The sequence below is a fragment of the Megalobrama amblycephala genome, linkage group LG15 (assembly GCF_018812025.1).
Source record: "Megalobrama amblycephala isolate DHTTF-2021 linkage group LG15, ASM1881202v1, whole genome shotgun sequence".
Taxonomy (NCBI): domain Eukaryota; kingdom Metazoa; phylum Chordata; class Actinopteri; order Cypriniformes; family Xenocyprididae; genus Megalobrama; species Megalobrama amblycephala.
In genome coordinates, this window is record NC_063058.1 from 12,277,666 (window position 1) to 12,297,168 (window position 19,503).

Here is a 19,503-nt window from a genome sequence, read left to right on the forward strand (position 1 = left end):
AGCGTATTCTTCCGTGAAAAATATTCATATTCAAATCAGATTCTTCCGTGTCGAATCATGATTCGGATCGCGTGTCAAACTGCTGAAATCACGTGACAAATCTTAGAAACTGCTTGCAGCCTTGCACACTCACATTTAAATAACATATTTCAAATCAGTACTGTTGTACTATGGTCTGAGATTAGAAATATTATTATAAGTGGCATTTAACGTAAAGGTAATTGACTTCAAATCAACTAGAAAGTAGTCGATACGGGTATAAACATTTGTGAATGAAAGGAGTAGTCTTTCCCAGTTCGATTGGCTAGCCTCCATACATCACCAACATTAGAATTTTTAATGTACATGTGAAGAAAGTCCCTGGACTTAGAGGGGGAACACACCGAGTAGTAATCTGTGTAAATATGGGTCCAGAACGCAATTAAAATCCCCCCTATAATTACATTAGAGGAAGTGAAAGAATTTGAGAGAAAACAGGGAATTTTGCGATGTGACCATATATTCAGGAAGAATATTTCATGCTGTTTTATTCCATATAAGGCCAAATTTGATCAAAAAGACCAGAAAGTATATACACACTGCCAACATAACAATCATGCATTTTTTATTATTGGAGAATTGGAGAAGTCCAGCATCCAGTTATGACATTGAGTAAAAATTACAAGGTTATACAAAACAGATCAAAAATGAAACACGCACAGATGAACTGTTCACAATAAGATCAATAATATGAATTTATAAAATAGATATGGTGAATTTTTATTTCATTCCAACTTTTAACTGAAAAAAAGAAGCATGGCATGCTTCTTAACTTCTGTTTCCATGCTGCCTCCTGAAATCTGCAATCCATAGACAATGACTTTATGTGTGCGAGTTAACTCTAGGTTACCACTAGACGTTGGTTGAATTCCTCACAGGTGTTCTGCAACCGGCATATCCCAAGAGTTCAGGGTTTATGCATGTAAAGTTTATCCTGCTTTCTGGAATACCCCCCAGGTAGATGGTGTCATTAGAATCTGATGCGGACACTTTGGCAGCAGGCTCGGTTAGAGATGCAGAGGTGCTCCATCAATCCTCATCCACCATTTTAAGAAGCATGTCCACCAATACTAAAAAAAAAGACCATAACACTTTCTTAAAATTCAGATTTTCTATTGTTACCATCAAAAATTATAATTTGTGTGTTCTTGTTCACATATTCACATTATCTATTTGAATAATCTTGTTTATAATAATGTCTGTTTTGTGACTAAGAGTAAAGACTAAAGAGTAAAGGCTGTTTGCCCTTTCTTGAAATATCTCAACAAACGTTTCTGTAGGTATAACCGATATGTTGACCTCTGATTTGTTTTCATGAGTCATACTGTTCATGTATTTAGTTTTTACTTGTCTCTCGTAATCATTTACCCTTCCTGTTTTTTTTTTGTTTTTTTTTAACATTTCATTGTTTATTAATTATCATTTCTGCTTATATAGTCATTAGTATTTATAGTCATTATGTTTGCCTTGTTTTTGGTCAAACATTTAACCAATTATTTTGTTTTGTTTCAGTTGGTTTTGTTACTCTAATAATGGCAAAAACCAAACAAAATTATGAAAAAGAAAAAGAGCTGTTGTTCCACAATGTTAGTCAGATCACATTTATTCTCCCTCTGCAGCAAACACAATCATCTAACCCAGACATAAAGCCAAGAACCTTGGCGTCACACTGTCAATGGGCCAATTTTAATTGTATTTGATAATTCAAACTAATTGCTAAACTAATGGCCCATACATAACACAGAGAAATGGATATAACAAGAGATTTTTTGTGTTAGGTTGATAATAGAATGAGAATTTCAGAAAAGTTTCAATAAAGTGACAATATGCAGTTTTAAGGCAGGAACACACCAAGCTGATGCCGACGAGCTAGTAGCGACGAAAGCAGACTGCAGGGTTGGCTCACGTCGGCAGCGTCTGGGTCCAAAATTGCCCTGACACACCGAACTGACGCTCGACAGCCGACAGCCAAGTAGCACGTCCGTTCTGCGCCTGCGCAAGATGCCTTTCTGTACCAGAAGGTGGCAGTAGTTGGACAGGCAATCAGAATGATCAGATGGCCCGATGGACCGACGAGGTCAACATGTCGAATCTGCCGAAAAAAACCCGACGAGGACCAACTTCAGCCGACGGTGCGGAACACACTGAGAAATCTTAGTCAGCCGACGAACAAAAACTGTCCGACAGCCGACCGTCAGCTTGGTGTGTTCCTGCCTTTAAAGTTGACTGGGCAACTCTGGACCTCGAAATCAAACTCATTTGCCTGTAGTAATCCTGACAATGTGATGTCATTAGTAGTCAAGTATTTTTACGTAAAGTGTGGCTCTACCACATGTACATTTAATTATGTTTTCATACACAATGAAACATACAATATTGATGTACTGGGTTAAGGGATCTACAATTTATCTATAAAAGGGTAAAAAGAGCAATTATACAAATATCTTTATGACTAAAGATTTGTATATATTTTATGTTTCTTAGCTGTAAATACGTTTACATTTAAATGTTGTCAGTACGTCTATATTGTACATTTTAAGGCAGGAACACACCAAGCCGACGCCGACAAACTAGTGGCGACGAAAGCAGACTGTGGGGTTGGCTCACGTTAGCAGCGTCTGGGTCCAAAGTTGCCCTGACACACCAAACCAATGCTAGACAGCCAACGGCCAAGTAGCACGACCGTTCTGCGCCTGCGTAAGAAGAAATGCCGTTCTGTACCAGCAGGTGGCAGTAGTTGAACAGCCAATCAGAATGATCAGATGGCTTGACGGGTCGACGAGCTCCGACGCTGATTCAACATGTGGAATCGGCCGGAAAAAAGCAGACGAGGACCAAATTCAGCCGACGGTGCGGAACACACTGGGAAAACTTAGTCGGCCAACGAACAAAAACTGCCCGACGGCCAACCATCGGCTTGGTGTGTTCCTGCCTTTAGCATCTATCCAAATGTTCAAAAATGTATGTTTTGCACCTGAAAGGGTTACGTATTGATACATACATATTAACGAGACCAGGCTGATCCTGAAGATCTTAATTAGGTTGTTCAGGTGTATTTGATAAGAGTTGGAGCTAAATTTTTCTAGGAAAGTAGATCTCGAGGGCCAGTGACGCTGCTTTTTCAAACTGTCTGTAATGTATGTGATGTTACAAGTAACATTTCTAATCACAGAATAAAATGTGATGGTCCACTTGTTTTATTTAACTTCATTTTTATGATAGGGTCTTACCTCCTGCTGTTGGTCTTTGGAAAGGCTCAAATGAACGGCAGGCATTGATGAGCTCTTTTAGCTGTTTAGGACAATCTGTAGGAAGTGGCTCCATGACCTTCTCTACCCACACTTTTTGATAGATCTGACTGTGGGAAGAACAGTCTAAAAACACAGGCACAGAACATTTAACTAATATTCAGAAAAACACAAATATGTAAAAGATTAACAGATTTTTTTTCCCCCAAAATTGATGGTGGTGTTCATACACACCTTTAAAAGGAACATCTCGTGTTGCAATCTCCCACAAGACAATGCCAAAACTAAAAAGAGCATGTACAGTCAGTAACAGTCATCCTTTATTTCAATAAGATATGCATTTGATATTCGAGTTGGTGTGCAGTACCTGTAGATCTCACATGCCTTGTCGTAAGGATGGTTGATATTCTGAAGCTGTTGTGGAGAGCAGTAATGGAAAGCACTGTTCTTTTTGGATTTATTCTTCTGAAGAGAAGTTTCTGTTCTTGCCAACTCAAAGCCTCCCAACTTTAGAAACATACAAACGAGCATATACACATAACATAAAAATTTGGATGAAACCCCAACAAGTAATATTCCCTTTAAGTTTAGGTTAGGTGTCCAGCACATTATGAGTTTGACTGAATATGTGTTTTTATTTTCTTTAACTATCTGTTAGGCTAAATTGATTTGTGTGTCCTCTGTTTAAAAAAAAAATCTATCATAGAAATAAGTTCTCTAATGGTGCGTTCAAACCAGACGCGACTTGCTGTTCGCGCGTGAAATTCACTTCACAATAGACGAGAATTCACGTCATGAGAGGGGCTCTCCCGCTCCTTTTTTTATGTGTCCCAGACTCTTCCTGTTCTTTCTGCACACTTCTTCTGAATAAACACAACTTGTCAGTGGGGAAATAGTTGTAAATTACAGCGAATACGCTCAATTGGTCGGCTTTAGCAAGCTTGTAGTCTCAATATGTATATATATATATATATATATATATATATATATATATATATAGCTCAAATTGAGTAAAGACCGTTTTTTACAACTTGCCAGATTGTCCGACCTCCTCACTCACTTTCTTTCAAACAAGATCCTTTTTATTCCTGTTTCTATAAAAGTATGTACAGCGACAATGATTTTGTCCTCCATGTTGTTTCGGATTTCTGCCTCAGCTCGCTACGTCACGTCACTACTAGAGCAAGCTACTGATTGGTTAACGCGGCGCGAATTTTCGCCAAAGTTCAGATTTTTCAACTTGCGCGTTTCGCGCGAATCACGCGTATGCTGCGTTCACACCGAACGCGTCTGGGGCGTCTGAGGCGTCTGATTTACATGTTAAGTCAATGTAAACGCGCGTCTAGGTGTCCTGCGGCGCGAATCGGCAGATGACGCGCGACGCGCGAATAGCGCGGCGCGAATTGAGCGTCTGACGCCCAAACGCCCGAGTTCAAAAATCTGAACTTTGGCGTAAATTCGCGGCGCGTTAACCAATCAGGGACTCTGCTTTGGTAGTAACGTGTTTATGATGTGATCAGTGGCGGAGACCAGAACAAAGATGTCGCTGTGTGTGGCCACCCTGAGCTCTATGTCTCATTATATTTTTATCAAGACAGGAATAAAAAGGACCTTGCCTGGAAGAGAATAAGCGAAGAAATAGGACAATCTGGTTAGTTGTAAAACTTTTTGCATGATTTTAGCCGTTGATACTAGCCCACCTTCTAGCTAGCAAAAGTCGGCCGGCATAACCGAGTTAAATTGCCGCTACAGGTTTCCAACTGACGAGATTATGTGTTTATTCAGAGGATCTGTGCAGAAAGAGATGAAAGCCCCTCCCATGACGCGAATTCGCGTCTGAACACACTTTGTTTATGCTGCGTTCACACCGAACGCGTCTGGGGCGTCAAATTCGCGCCAGACGCGTCTAGTTGGACGCTTAACATTTTGAAGTCAGACGCCTCAGACGCGCGTAAAATTCGCTCAATTCGCGCGTCTAAACAAAGTGTGTTCAGACGCGAATTCGCGTCATAGGAGGGGCTTTCATCTCTTTCTGCACAGATCCTCTGAATAAACACATAATCTCGTCAGTTGGAAACCTGTAGCGGCAATTTAACTCGGTTATGCCGGCCGGCTTTTGCTAGCTAGAAGGTGGGCTAGTATCAACGGCTAAAATCATGCAAAAAGTTGTACAACTAACCAGATTTCCGATTTTTTCGCTTATTCTCTTCCAGGCAAGGTCCTTTTTATTCCTGTCTCGATAAAAATATATATCATAGAGCTCAGGGTGGCCTCACACAGCGACTATTATCTATTATATATATATTATCTTTGTCTGGTATATATCTTTGTTCTGGTCTCCACCGCTGATCACGTCATAAACACGTTACTACCAAAGCAGAGTCCCTGATTGGCGTAAATTCGTGGCGCGTTAACCAAAGTTCAGATTTTTCAACTCGGGCGTTTGGGCGTCAGACGCTCAATTCGCGCGTCAGCCGCGTGAACGCTCAATTCGCGCCGCGCCATTCGCGCGTCAACGGCCGATTCGCGCCGCGCTAGACGCTTGATTCGCGCCGCAGGACACCTAGACGCGCGTTTACATTGACTTAACATGTAAATCAGACGCCTCAGACGCCCCAGACGCGTTCGGTGTGAACGCAGCATTAGACGCGCGAATTGAGCGAATTTTACGCGCGTCTGACTTCAAAATGTTCAAGCGTCCAACTAGACGCGTCTGGGGCGTCTAATTCGTCTAACAGACGCGCGTAAAATTCACTCAATTCGCGCGTCTAAACAAAGTGTGTTCAGACGCGAATTCGCGTCATGGGAGGGGCTTTCGGTGTGAACGCAGCATTACGCGCGTCAAACGCCCGAAACACTCAATTCGCGCGAACCGCTTCATTCGCGCCTCCTCATTCGCACGAATCGCGCCGCAGGATGTCTATTCTCGTCTTTGCATTGACTTAACATGTAATCACTCGCGCTTAACGCTTCATTCGCGTCTGGTGTGAACGCACCATGAGACAGGTTTTTTTTTTAAAGACCCCCAAATATGATGAACCCTTTTAAAATATAAAATATAACTTTTGACCGTTACTGTACATCCAGGGGTTAAAGGGTTAGTTCACCCAAAAATTAAATTTATGTCATTTATTACTCACCCTCATGTTGTTCCACACCTGTAAGACCTTCGTTCATCTTTGGAATACAAATTAAGATATTTTTTTATAAAATCTGATGGCTCAGTGAGGCCTCCATTGACAACAAGATAATTAACACTTTAAGTGCCCAGAAAGCTACTAAAGACACATTTAAAACAGTTCATGTGACTACAGGGGTTCAACCTTAATGTTATGAAGTGACAAGAATACTTTCAGTGCGCCAAAAAAACAAAATAAGGACTTTATTCAATAATATCTAGTGAATGGCGATTTCAAAACACTGCTTCATGAAGCGTTGAAGCTTTACAAATCTTTTGTTTTGAATCAGTAGTTCGGATCGTGTATCAAACTGCCAAAGTCACGTGAACTATTAAAATTGCAAAACACTTATGATGTAACGGAGCCTCGTTTACTGAAATCACATGATTTTGCCTCTCTGAACCAATAATTAGAAACAAAAGATTTGTAAAGCTTCGAAGCAGTGTTTTGAAATTGCCCATCACCAGATATTGTTGAAAAGTCATTATTTTATACTTTTTGGCGCACATAAAGTATTCACGTCGCTTTATAACATTAAGGTTGAACCACTGTAGCCGCATGAACTGTTTTAAATATGTCTTTAGTAGCTTTCTGGGCATCTGAAAGTGTTAATTATCTTGCTGTCAATGGAGGCCTCACTGAGCCATCAGATTTTATCAAAAATATCTTAATTTGTGTTCTGAAGATGAATGAAGGTCTTATGGGTGTGGAACAACATAAACCCCTTCTGAAGTGCAGCCATTCCAAACAATACAAAGGGACGTATAAGTTCACTGAGGCCATAAAGATATAATTATGTTCGCTGAGCACCAACCCCAGGTAGATGGCAATGGCACACTCCAGGGTAAAATCCAGGGTTAAAGTGGGATATGAGATGTTGTGTTTAACAAAAACATATATGATTTTAATATTGTGAAAGTGAAAATCAATTACCTTCACTCTGTAGCCAGCTGCCACTAGAAAACTGCAGCTTCTGATGGAACCGTGCACTTTAAACTTTTCTTCTGACTGATGCAATCTGTAATGTGCAAAGGATTACCAAATAATGCAATTAAGTCCCTTCACTGTAGTCTATTTTAAAACTCAAGAGACATTAATGAGAATAAATTAACTAGATTTGGAACCTGTAGAGCCCCTGTGCCGCGTCCAGACACATTTGAGTTTTTCTGGCCCAGGGCAGATTGCTATTACTGTCCAGGACTTGTCGAAGACTACCCTTCTCACAGTATTCCATGACTATCAAGTAACATGGATTTGGTCCTGTAAGAAAACAGTGACAATCAGATGTGTGTTTAACTCAAAGTTCAAACTTTGAAAAGATTTTTTAAATTAAATTAGCATACCATTTTCATCCTGGACACAGATACCAAACATTCTTAAGATATTGGGTGACTCAAAGCGCTTCATGGTCTCCACCTCCTTGTTAAAAACACTCCTCAACTCACTGGAGAGAATGAACAAGTGCAACAAATCAAAATGAAGATTGCAACCACATAGACTGGTCTCACTCATTATAAAAACGTAATGACATGATAACATTTGACCACAAAACATATTTTATCACTTTTATGGAACAATTTCCCATTACACCATTACACTCTACCTGGGGCTGGGGCTGGTGCTCAACGGGCACGAGTATCTCTTGATAGCCACAGTGAACTTGTTGTACATCCCTTTGTAGAGTTCAGAATGGTTGCACTTCAGAAGGGGTTGAACAGGGATACTGTAGGTCAGTTCTTCTGGTTTAATCTCTCTAATGTCCTGCAGATGAAGGCATGGTTTTTTCACTGCCAACAAATGACAAATAAAACTGTTCAGTTGAGCAACCATTCAAAATATTAATCCAAACAATTTTTATATTTATATATATATATATATATATATATATATATATATATATATATATATATATATATATATATACACATACACATACATACACAGTGGGTACGGAAAGTATTCAGACCCCCTTAAATTTTTCACTCTTTGTTATATTACAGCCATTTGCTAAAATCATTTAAGTTCATTTTTTTCCCACATTAATGTACACACAGCACCCCATATTGACAGAAAAACACAGAATTGTTGACATTTTTGCAGATTTATTAAAAAAGAAAAACTGAAATATCACATGGTTCTAAGTATTCAGACCCTTTGCTGTGACACTCATATATTTAACTCAGGTGCTGTCCATTTCTTCTGATCATCCTTGAGATGGTTCTACACCTTCATTTGAGTCCAGCTGTGTTTGATTATACTGATTGGACTTGATTAGGAAAGCCACACACCTGTCTATATAAGACCTTACAGCTCACAGTGCATGTCAGAGCAAATGAGAATCATGAGGTCAAAGGAACTGCCTGAAGAGCTCAGAGACAGAATTGTGGCAAGGCACAGATCTGGCCAAGGTTACAAAAAAATTTCTGCTGCACTTAAGGTTCCTAAGAGCACAGTGGCCTTCATAATCCTTAAATGGAAGACGTTTGGGATGACCAGAACCCTTCCTAGAGCTGGCCGTCCGGCCAAACTGAGCTATCGGGGGAGAAGAGCCTTGGTGAGAGAGGTAAAGAAGAACCCAAAGATCACTGTGGCTGAGCTCCAGAGATGCAGTCGGGAGATGGGAGAAAGTTGTAGAAAGTCAACCATCACTGCAGCCCTCCACCAGTCGGGGCTTTATGGCAGAGTGGCCCGACGGAAGCCTCTCCTCAGTGCAAGACACATGAAAGCCCGCATGGAGTTTGCTAAAAAACACCTGAAGGACTCCAAGATGGTGAGAAATAAGATTCTCTGGTCTGATGAGACCAAGATAGAACTTTTTGGCCTTAATTCTAAGCGGTATGTGTGGAGAAAACCAGGCACTGCTCATCACCTGTCCAATACAGTCCCAACAGTGAAGCATGGTGGTGGCAGCATCATGCTGTGGGGGTGTTTTTCAGCTGCAGGGACAGGACGACTGGTTGCAATCGAGGGAAAGATGAATGCGGCCAAGTACAGGGATATCCTGGATGAAAACCTTCTCCAGAGTGCTCAGGACCTCAGACTGGGCAGAAGGTTTACCTTTTAACAAGACAATGACCCTAAGCACACAGCTAAAATAACGAAGGAGTGGCTTCACAACAACTCCGTGACTGTTCTTGAATGGCCCAGCCAGAGCCCTGACTTAAACCCAATTGAGCATCTCTGGAGAGACCTAAAAATGGCTGTCCACCAACGTTTACCATCCAACCTGACAGAACTGGAGAGGATCTGCAAGGAGGAATGGCAGAGGATCCCCAAATCCAGGTGTGAAAAACTTGTTGCATCTTTCCCAAAAAGACTCATGGCTTTATTAGATCAAAAGGGTGCTTCTACTAAATACTGAGCAAATGGTCTGAATACTTAGGACCATGTGATATTTCAGTTTTTCTTTTTTAATAAATCTGCAAAAATATCAACAATTCTGTGTTTTTCTGTCAATATGGGGAATGGGTATGTACATTAATGAGGAAAAAAAATGAACTTAAATGATTTTAGCAAATGGCTGCAATATAACAAAGAGTGAAAAATTTAAGGGGGTCTGAATACTTTGCGTACCCACTGTATATACACACTGGGGTGTAACGGTATATACACATATATTTATTTATTAGGGGTGTAATGATACATGTAATCGTTCCGAACCGAACGGTACAGGTGATCCACACTCCAATTCAGAAGGGGGCACACACGGTAATGCAACACTGTTCGAGGAAAAGGAGCAGAAGAACAGCACATGTGCGAATGACCAGTATCAAAGAATATACACTAACAAGAAGCTACACTCAATAGAACGTTCCATTGCAACACCGGCGCCCAGCAGCAGCCCTGCGTTTCCACCATTTTGTGGTGAAAGCGACTCGGCAGTCCACTAGTTTCTATGGCAATATCAGCTGCTTTGTTAAAAAAAACAAAAACAAACGTACATTAAAGCTGAAATCCAACCTGAATGATGACAACACAGAATAAAATACTATCACTAGTGATCATCAAATCCTTTTTACAGTTTATTTTACAGACTTTGTGTTTAAATGTTCCACTTTTTTTTTTTTTTTTTCACAAAAACTTTGCTCTCTAGAAACTCAGTTTGGGTTACAATTCTTTTGAAGTTCAAGTATTAGCATTATAAACACTGAATTAATACCAACATAAGAAATTAAATTAAGGACATGCATCAGAAAAATTGGGAATGTTGGACAATAAATATTTGAATATAACAGCTTGATTTTGCAGTGTTGTCTAATGTCCGTTAAAGCAAAAGTGTCCATAAGTGGAAATTATGCGATAACGGATACAGCAATGCATCATGTATTATAAGATCGTTATGTTTGTAGCGTGATCCATTAAAATGTACAATAGGCTATATATTTCAATTCAGACATAGTGGAGTGATACTATTATTACTATTGCTCCACTAGGTCTTAAATATATTGTTCGCTGCAAACATGATGATCTTAAATGTATTAATTTACCATTAATAAATGTGTAAAGTTTCATAAAATGGAAATACTCAAAGTAGGCTAACTACGTTACCTCAGATGGATGAATGGTTGGATTCCACAACTGGTAAAATAAAACATATATAAGACAATAGAACATTTATTGTACAGTACAGTCCAAAAGTTTGGAACTACTAAGATTTTTAATGTTTTTAAAAGAAGTTTCGTCTGCTCACCAAGGCTACATTTATTTAATTAAAAATACAGTAAAAAAACAGTAATATTGTGAAATATTATTACAATTTAAAATAACTGTGTACTATTTAAATATATTTGACAAAGTAATTTATTCCTGTGATGCAAAGCTGAATTAATCATTCTAATATGCTGATTTGCTGCTCAATAAACATTTATGATTATTTTCAATGTTGAAAACAGTTGTGTACTTTTTTTTTTCAGGATTCCTTGATGAATAGAAAGTTCAAAAGAACAGCATTTATCTGAAATACAAAGCTTCTGTAGCATTATACACTACCGTTCAAAAGTTTGGGGTCAGTAAGAATTTTTATTTTTATTTTTTTGAAAAGAAATTAAAGAAATGAATACTTTTATTCAGCAAGGATGCATTAAATCAATCAAAAGTGGCAGTAAAGACATTTATAATGTTACAAAAGATTAGATTTCAGATAAACACTGTTCTTTTGAACTTTCTATTCATCAAATAATCCTGAAAAAAAATATTGTACACAAATATTTTGTACAATTGTACACATTAAATGTTTTTTGAGCAGCAGATCAGCATATTAGAATGATTTCTGAAGGATCATGTGACACTGAAGACTGGAGTAATGATGCTGAAAATTCAGCTTTGCATCACAGGAATAAATTACTTTGTGAAATATATTCAAATAGAAAACAGTTATTTTAAATTGTAATAATATTTCACAATATTACTGTTTTTTACTGTATTTTTAATTAAATAAATGTAGCCTTGGTGAGCAGACGAAACTTCTTTTAAAAACATTAAAAATCTTAGTGGTTCCAAACTTTTGGACTGTACTGTAGGTGCCATACAATTTACTGATGATTTCATTTGAAAAAAATGTTCTTTTGCGCTTCTGATTTGGCAGTGAAATTCGCTGATTTTGGTTACGTAAGATGTGAAGGATTCTATGGTCCAGTTAGTATTTTCACCCCATAATGGTGGCCGCGCAACCGGAGCGCCACCTAGTGACTGTTGCCCAAAAAGTATCAAAGTGTCGCCTCTTGGGTTTTATACTCTTTGCCCGTGTGTCCTCTAGATGCACGCACATGTCAAATGTGTCTGTGCTCACAGACAAAGGAGTATACTTTGAAAGGCTTGCGTTATCAACTGTGCGAAACAGAGCAGAACGCGGAAAATTTTTAAAAATACATGACCTATGCAAGAGTGCATTCTGTTAAGTGCTTAGTGCTTAATATACTATTGTAGGTTAAACTGTACCAACTGGGGGACTAAATCCCGCTAGGTGGAACAAACTTGTACTACTGTCTGTTCAAAATAAATGAAAAGAAACCTAGCATTGGGGAGTTGTTGCTTTTTCTGGTAACACTTCAGTTTAGGGTCCAATACTCACTATTAACTAGTTGCTTATTAGCATGCATATTACTAAGATATTGGCTGGTTATTAGTACTTATAAAGCACATATTAGGGGTCCTTAATTATGATTTCACTTATCTTCAGTTAGTGTGTAATGTTGCTGTTTGAGCATGAACAACTTCTGCAAAGTTATGATGCTCAAAGTTCAGTGCAAAGGGAGATTTTCTTTTACAGAAATCGCTTTTTAAGGACTACAACAAATGGCTGGTAGGGACTACAACAAGCATTTTCCTGGGTTAGTGACATCACTAACCCTGAAATTTACATAAACCCCGCCCCCGAGAACACGCAACAAAGGGGGTGAGTCCATATTGGGCTTCTTTAGAGAAGAGGAAGAGTTGTTGTAGTAGAGTGTTGTTATCATGCCGTCATTTTACGCCAGACTAATTCACAAACGAGGGTCTGGATTTGCACAAAAGATTAACATGACGGCACATGCTAGTCGATGAGTTGAATCAACTCTTCTAAAAGTTGTTACTTCTTCCTGAGTCTCTCCATCAGTGTCCGACTCCAGTTTGAACAATGTAAGGCTGAACACCTTTACTGACAATCCTCATTTTGGCTGCGTGAGATTCTCCTGCTTTGTTGTCGTTGACCAACCGAAACACGAGCTGTTAAAGCTCCGCCCTCTTCTGGAAAGGGGGCCGGGAGCAGCAGCTCATTTGCATTTAAAGGGACACACACAAAAACAGTGTGTTTTAGCTCACACCCAAATAGGGGCAAATTTGACAAGCTATACTAAATGATCTGTGGGGTATTTTGAGCTGAAACTTCACAGACACATTCTGGGGACTCCAGAGACTTATATTACATCTTGTAAAAGGGACATTATAGGTCCCCTTTAATGCCTGATTCTGCATGACCTTATTCTACATCCCTTAATCCTACCCAATACCTAAACTTAATAAGCAGTAATTAGGGTTTTATTGAGGCAGACCTTAATAGTTAGTTAATAGTGAGAATTGGATTCTAAAACTAAAGCGTGACCATTTTTTCCTATTTTACCGAAATCGTACCGAACCGTGACTTCGGTGTACCATTACACCCCTACATATATATACTTTCTTTTTTGTGGACAGTGTTATTTGTCATTGACCCACTTGTTTTTACTTACATGACTCCAGCATGTCTTTAATGTCCACCACATCTCTATGCGTTTGGTCAACTGTCTTTTTCAGTCCTTTATTCTCCTGGGCTAAAGACTGGAGCACTATAGAAGGAAAATTTATACCCTGTAATACATAGTTGTATCCTACAAAGTAGCCATTTTTATTCCAATTCAAATCCATACAACAATATCTTTAAGTAGCCTATAACTTACAATTCCGAAGTTCCAGAGAGTCACTCTGCCTGTCTTCTTCATCTTCCCTTCGCCTCGTTGCTTCTTGAAACACTTTCTGTATACTCCCTCTGTGCTCGACCTGAAGCGCTAGAGAAAGTAACTGTGCCGCATCATTCAGTCTTTCATTTAGTCCGCTGAACTCCTCTCCGAGTTCATACGCTTTCGCGATGCGTTTCAAATAGCTCAAGGAAGTGTATTTCCTTACTATCCTTTCTGCTGACTCCAGAGTGAGTTTAAGTTGTTTAAGTCCATTTATAACCTGTTCAGGCTCAGTCCCAAAGCCATGATCCTTCACAGCTGCCACCAGATCAGCCAGAGTGGACACGCGGTGAGCCAAACGCTTGCAGCGCTTTTTGTTGGCCTGCACCTCCCCACACAGGTTGTACAGTTTTTCTGCAATGGCCAGGATTGGTTCTATGATGTCCATCGCAGCTGGGAAGAAAATAAATTTAAAAAGAAATATTTCCAAGGTTAAGAGTCTTGGATGACTGAAGAATGATATCAAGTTGACACAATGTAAATCTACTCTTCAATGATTTTTGAAAGATACTTTATTTTGAAATATAAAATAAGCTCTAAAGCAAATAAATCCAGTACAGATTATTTAACTGGTAATTCAGCAACAATGTAAAGAGTAAAAATGAAACAAAAATGGAAGAGATAAAAAAAAAACATGACTACTATAATGTGCTTTAAATTAGCACAAGTTTTTATGCATCTGAGGCCTGTTGCATGAAGCTAGCTGAACAAACTCTGAGTTTCAGAGTAGGTTTAGAGTTGACAAATCCAGATAAATCCAACCTGGTTTAGATCAGGTTTCAGTGGTGTCACAAAGCTTGGTATAAACTTTCTCTGTTAACTCAGGTTTAAAGAGTTCACCCCAAAATGTCACAGTTCATGTGACTACAGTGGTTCAACCTTAATGTTATGAAGCAACATGAATACTTTTTGTGCTCAAAAAAAACAAAATAATGACTTGATTCAACAATATCTAGTGATGGTTGATTTTTAAACACTGCTTCATGAAGCTTCAAAGCTTTACTAATCTTTTGTTTCGAATCAGTGGTTCGGAGCATGTATAAAACTGCCAAAGTCACGCCCTCCAGTGGTGAACCAATGAAATTTCGAAACACGACGTAACGAAGCCTCGTTTACTGAAATCACGTGACTTTGGCAGTTTTATACGTGCTCCGAACCACTGATTCGAAACAAAAGATTCGTAAAGCTTTGAAGCTTCATGAAGCAGTGTTTTGAAATTGCCCATCACAAGATATTGTTTTTTTGGTGCACAAAAAGTTGCTTCATAACATTAAGGGCCGTTACATAGTCAACGCGAGAAACGCGAGCAAGCAACGCGAGCGACGCGAGCGACACGCTCCCTTTCATAGTCTAAACAGTGGACGCAAGCGTCACGGGCGATGCGTGTATGCAATACACCGCTCACGCAACAGGGGGTAGTAAAGTCGGGTGATATTAGTAGAGTCGGGTCACGTGATATTCAGATCAAAATGGCAACTGAAGAGGAGTGTATTCTGTTGCTGATTTTACATCGGCGGCAACAAAGGCAACGCAGAGATAGACGGTGGTACACTCAAAAAAATGAATTGTTGGATTTACTTAAAAAATAAGTGTCAAGTGGTTCCACGCAACAATATTGAGTCATTTGTACAAAAAACTATTTAGTTGAATGAACAAAAGAAATTCAAGTAAAGCTGACAAAATTTCTTTGAGTAAATACAAATCATTTGAATGTCATTGTTACATAATATTTATATGTGCAGTTTACTTAATAATGTTATGTTGATTACGTAAGGTGAACACATTTTTTTTTTTTTGAATAATCATTTAAATAAAAAGGATACATCATATCAAAATGCACTCAAAAAATAACTAATTGAACAAACCAAATTGAATTGAGAGTAGGAATTTCATCCTATTATGGATATCCGTATATGAGTGCGCACAGCCTAAACACAGGCGACACTCTTCTGCATGATGGTAACCACAGAATTCAAAAACATTACAGAAACTACTCTAAATGTCCAACATAACTGAACATTAAACACTAACATAAACTAACAACATCTTTCCCTTTACTGAAAAACACATAAAATAACACTTTAATCCCTAAATTTACTCTCCTAATGCAGTCCCATGCAAAGCATGCTGGGAACTACGGATCCACTGCACAGTTAGTTATGTCAAGAATAATGTGAGCGTTTCACACAGCAATGTTAGGTTGACTGAACAAACACTTGCTAAGTAAAGCTGACAATACTCAATTTTAGTAGAAACAACGCAGTTAAATTACGTTCATGTAGTTACATGAGTTTTTTAAGTAATGTGAACAAGGGTGGTTTGAGTGAAACTAACAACAGTGAAAGTTCATTTTTTTGAGTGTATGTTCGCCCTTTAAATCAAAAAAGAGATCAGGATGGGGAGTTATTTAAGTGTTTTATTTGAGTGTAATTGCGATGAACTATCGTATAAATGTGGATGAATACGTATAAGTTCGCATCATTTTTCCTCTTCGCCCGCCATTGTATTCAAACCTTCTTCTTCTGTAAACACAATATACTTGAATTAATGTACAATACTTGCAATGTCGCCCCCACCGACAACGCATAGTATTGCGTGCATCGGCGTGTCGCGTATCAAAAACTAGGACGACACATTTGGCTACGCACCGACGCATAATGGCGGCCGAAGCGTAACGATGCGTAGCCTCGGGGACACGTATGCGTACAGATGCGTTGACTATGAAACGGCCCTAAGGTTCAACCACTGTAGTCACATGACCCGTTTTAAATATGTCTTTAGTACCTTTCTGGACATTGAAAGTGTGGAAATGGCGGCCTCACTGAGCCATTGGATTTTATAAAAAATATCTTAATTTGTGTTCCGAAGAGGAACGAAGGTCTTGCAGGTGTGGAACGAAATGAGGGTGAGTAATAAATGACAGAATTTTCATTTTTAGGTGAACTAACCCTTTAATCCAGAGTTTGCTATTAACTCTAAAGCACGTGCACCTGAAAGTGACACGTGCGGCAAACAGCCAATCACACGGAACATGGAGAGCGTCGGTTTGATTCACTTCTTGCGAGAGAGACAGTGCAATTCACTTCTCTTCTGAAGATTAAGACATTGTTAAGAAAAATATAATGAAATCAAACGCATTTACAAGGCAGGAATAAACACTGCTTCTGCAGTGAAAGTTTCAGAAGGCAGCTAAAAGAAAATATCTGACTATATTAATGCATGCGAATCAAAGAAATAGGCCTAATAATTTATATAGGTTCAAAAAGAGCTCAAATGAATACATGTAACCTTAAATTGTTTTAAAAACTTTCTATATTAATGCATGTATTATATTTATATTAATTTAAAAGCAAAGTTTAATATTAACTGTCAAAATTATATGAATATATTATATGAATTATACATAATTATAATACATAATCAGCAGCAAAAGATGAGCAATTTTGTCTCTAAAATTCTTTCACTCTAAACTGCTTTAATTTGATGTGAGAGATCCAGGGGGAGTGGCTTTATTGCATCAGATACATGTCAATTTACTCACAGCTGATTGGTCCAATTTGGGTTTGTGATCTCTTAACCCAGAATAAAAACCTGCTCCAGAGCAGGTTAGCCATGAAGTGTAAGTTACCATGGCCACGAAACCACTAAATACCAATCCACCCTCTTGATCCCGAAAAAGCCAGAGTCTGCTCAAAATAATCTCAAACTTACCTGGGGTGCGTTTCCCGAAAGCATCGTTGGTGAACTAAGGTTGGTCCCATTGAACTCTATTGGTAAAGATGGAACTTGTGACCATAATTCGCTTTGGGAAACGGACCCAGGGTAGCAACTGAAACCAGCTTCATGCAACAGACCATTGGACTTTGGACTCAAAACCTTATAGTACTGAATATATACTGTGTCCATCATGATAACTTCCCCATGTGACAACTAGACCTCGTCCCCTCTACAAGAAAATAACTAGAGATTTTTATTTTTCAGATATCAAATGTTTTTCAGATTACTTTTGAACCTACTCCTCCATTGCTTTTCAACAAACATACCTTATTTTAGGATCAATGATTAGCTATATTTTCACATGACAACTTCAGTCAATGTATTGCTAACAGAGGTTCATAGGGAGCAAAGGTTTTACACAGTTTTATTATGGCGGCATCAAAACGTTTAATTTACGTTTAAATACATTTTTTAAAAACTGTTATAATTATAATTTTATGGCTTTCATTATTGCTTCTGATTTATGCACATCGAATGAAGAAATGAAACGAATGCAATCATGGAAAAACAAGCTTCAGTTTAAATGTTGAAAAAGTAGAAATTTTTATGGCATCTGAAAGGAGAAGTGAAACTTACTAGATCAAATCAATGCACCCAATTTCCTCATCCCCATTAGAATCACTGTTCTTGTCATTATAAATGTTTCCAATGAGCGGTATACCACAAAACAATCAAAGAAAATGAAGTATCATTGAAAACTACTTCAATACTGCATGTTAAAATGAGACTTGTCTCTCGAAAAGTTACTTTCACAAACGAATGAAGCAGAAACCCCAAACAGGAAGTTCATTGTGAAAGCTACTTTCATTTTGAACTTGCCACTGCACTACTACACATCATCAGCTAAAAATCATGTTGCCCTTTATACTTAAACATTTTATAAGGGAGTAATCTAGGCTTCCTTATTGACTTTGTCCTGGTAATCCTTCCCAGTCTATATTGTGTCTTTGTTTTTAAAAGCAGGTACTTCTATAGCAAAACACAACATTTCTTACAATCACCCCCCCCAAAAAAAACGATACCATAGATACTTCAAAGTTATTGCATGACATAATAATTGTAAGTTTTAAAGAAAAACAGAAGTAAAACTATTATGATTATGGCACAATGAATGTAAAACACAAAACAATCACAAAATACACTATATGTAAAGACATAACTTATGGTACTTACTTTTAAGTTACTTTATCTTTATCTGAACCGGTAAAAACCCTCTTCAGTCTGACACAGGAATGCGAAAACAGCTAGTCTCAGTCTGGGCGAGGCCAGACATGTTAAAGGGGGTGGGCCTTCGTAAAACAGGCTGGGCAAAGCATAGAGTATAAAAACCGCACGCCAAATTACCAGGGAAAAATATAACACAGCACAGTTTCAAGTTCAAAGTTTCAAAACAGCCAACAACAACAACCTATACACTGCACTTGAAAAAAAAAAAAAAAATCTACTTATTTCAACTTAAAAACTATAAGTATAATCAAATTGGCTGTACAAATAATTTCAACTTAAATTACATTAAAACTAACTTTAAAATCAAGTAAAATCTTGTGTAACTTATAAAACAGTATAAAAGAGAGTTAAAGTAATGTATGTGACTTATTAATCATACCATTTCTTTTTTTTTACAATGCATGAAAAACAACAAAATGGCTCTTCCTTTTTATATCAAGTATGTCAGTATAAACATTAGGCGCATATGAATTAATGTTTAGAATTTTTTCAACTATAAACATTTAGAAAATGTACTTACCTTTACATGTCCTACAATATTAGTCAGAAACAACGGAA

General features: G+C 38.2%; 1 protein-coding gene across 1 annotated transcript; it reads right to left on the reverse strand.

Annotated features, from left to right (window-relative positions):
- Positions 1-587: 587 nt before the first annotated feature.
- Positions 588-19,039, reverse strand: LOC125247600 (mixed lineage kinase domain-like protein). Its single transcript, XM_048158983.1, has 11 exons — positions 18,892-19,039; positions 13,882-14,334; positions 13,675-13,770; positions 8,070-8,253; positions 7,810-7,910; positions 7,591-7,726; positions 7,400-7,484; positions 3,655-3,794; positions 3,522-3,571; positions 3,270-3,413; positions 588-1,109 (listed from the first exon to the last, which is right to left on the reverse strand). The coding sequence occupies exons 2-11, from the start codon at positions 14,327-14,329 to the stop codon at positions 1,069-1,071; spliced, it is 1,425 nt and encodes a 474-aa protein (XP_048014940.1). The 5' UTR covers positions 14,330-14,334; positions 18,892-19,039; the 3' UTR covers positions 588-1,068.
- Positions 19,040-19,503: the final 464 nt, after the last annotated feature.

What these genes read in the sequence shown, in the direction of transcription:
- LOC125247600 (XM_048158983.1), bottom strand. Translation starts at nt 14,329, where the DNA reads ATGGACATCATAGAACCAATCCTGGCCATTGCAGAAAAACTGTACAAC. An exon ending in TAAAGACATGCTGGAGTCAT is followed by an intron (nt 8,254 to 13,674) that starts GTAAGTAAAAAC and finishes ATTTGTTGGCAG; the next exon opens with TGAAAAAACCATGCCTTCAT. An exon ending in AAGGCATGTGAGATCTACAG is followed by an intron (nt 3,572 to 3,654) that starts GTACTGCACACC and finishes TGCTCTTTTTAG; the next exon opens with TTTTGGCATTGTCTTGTGGG.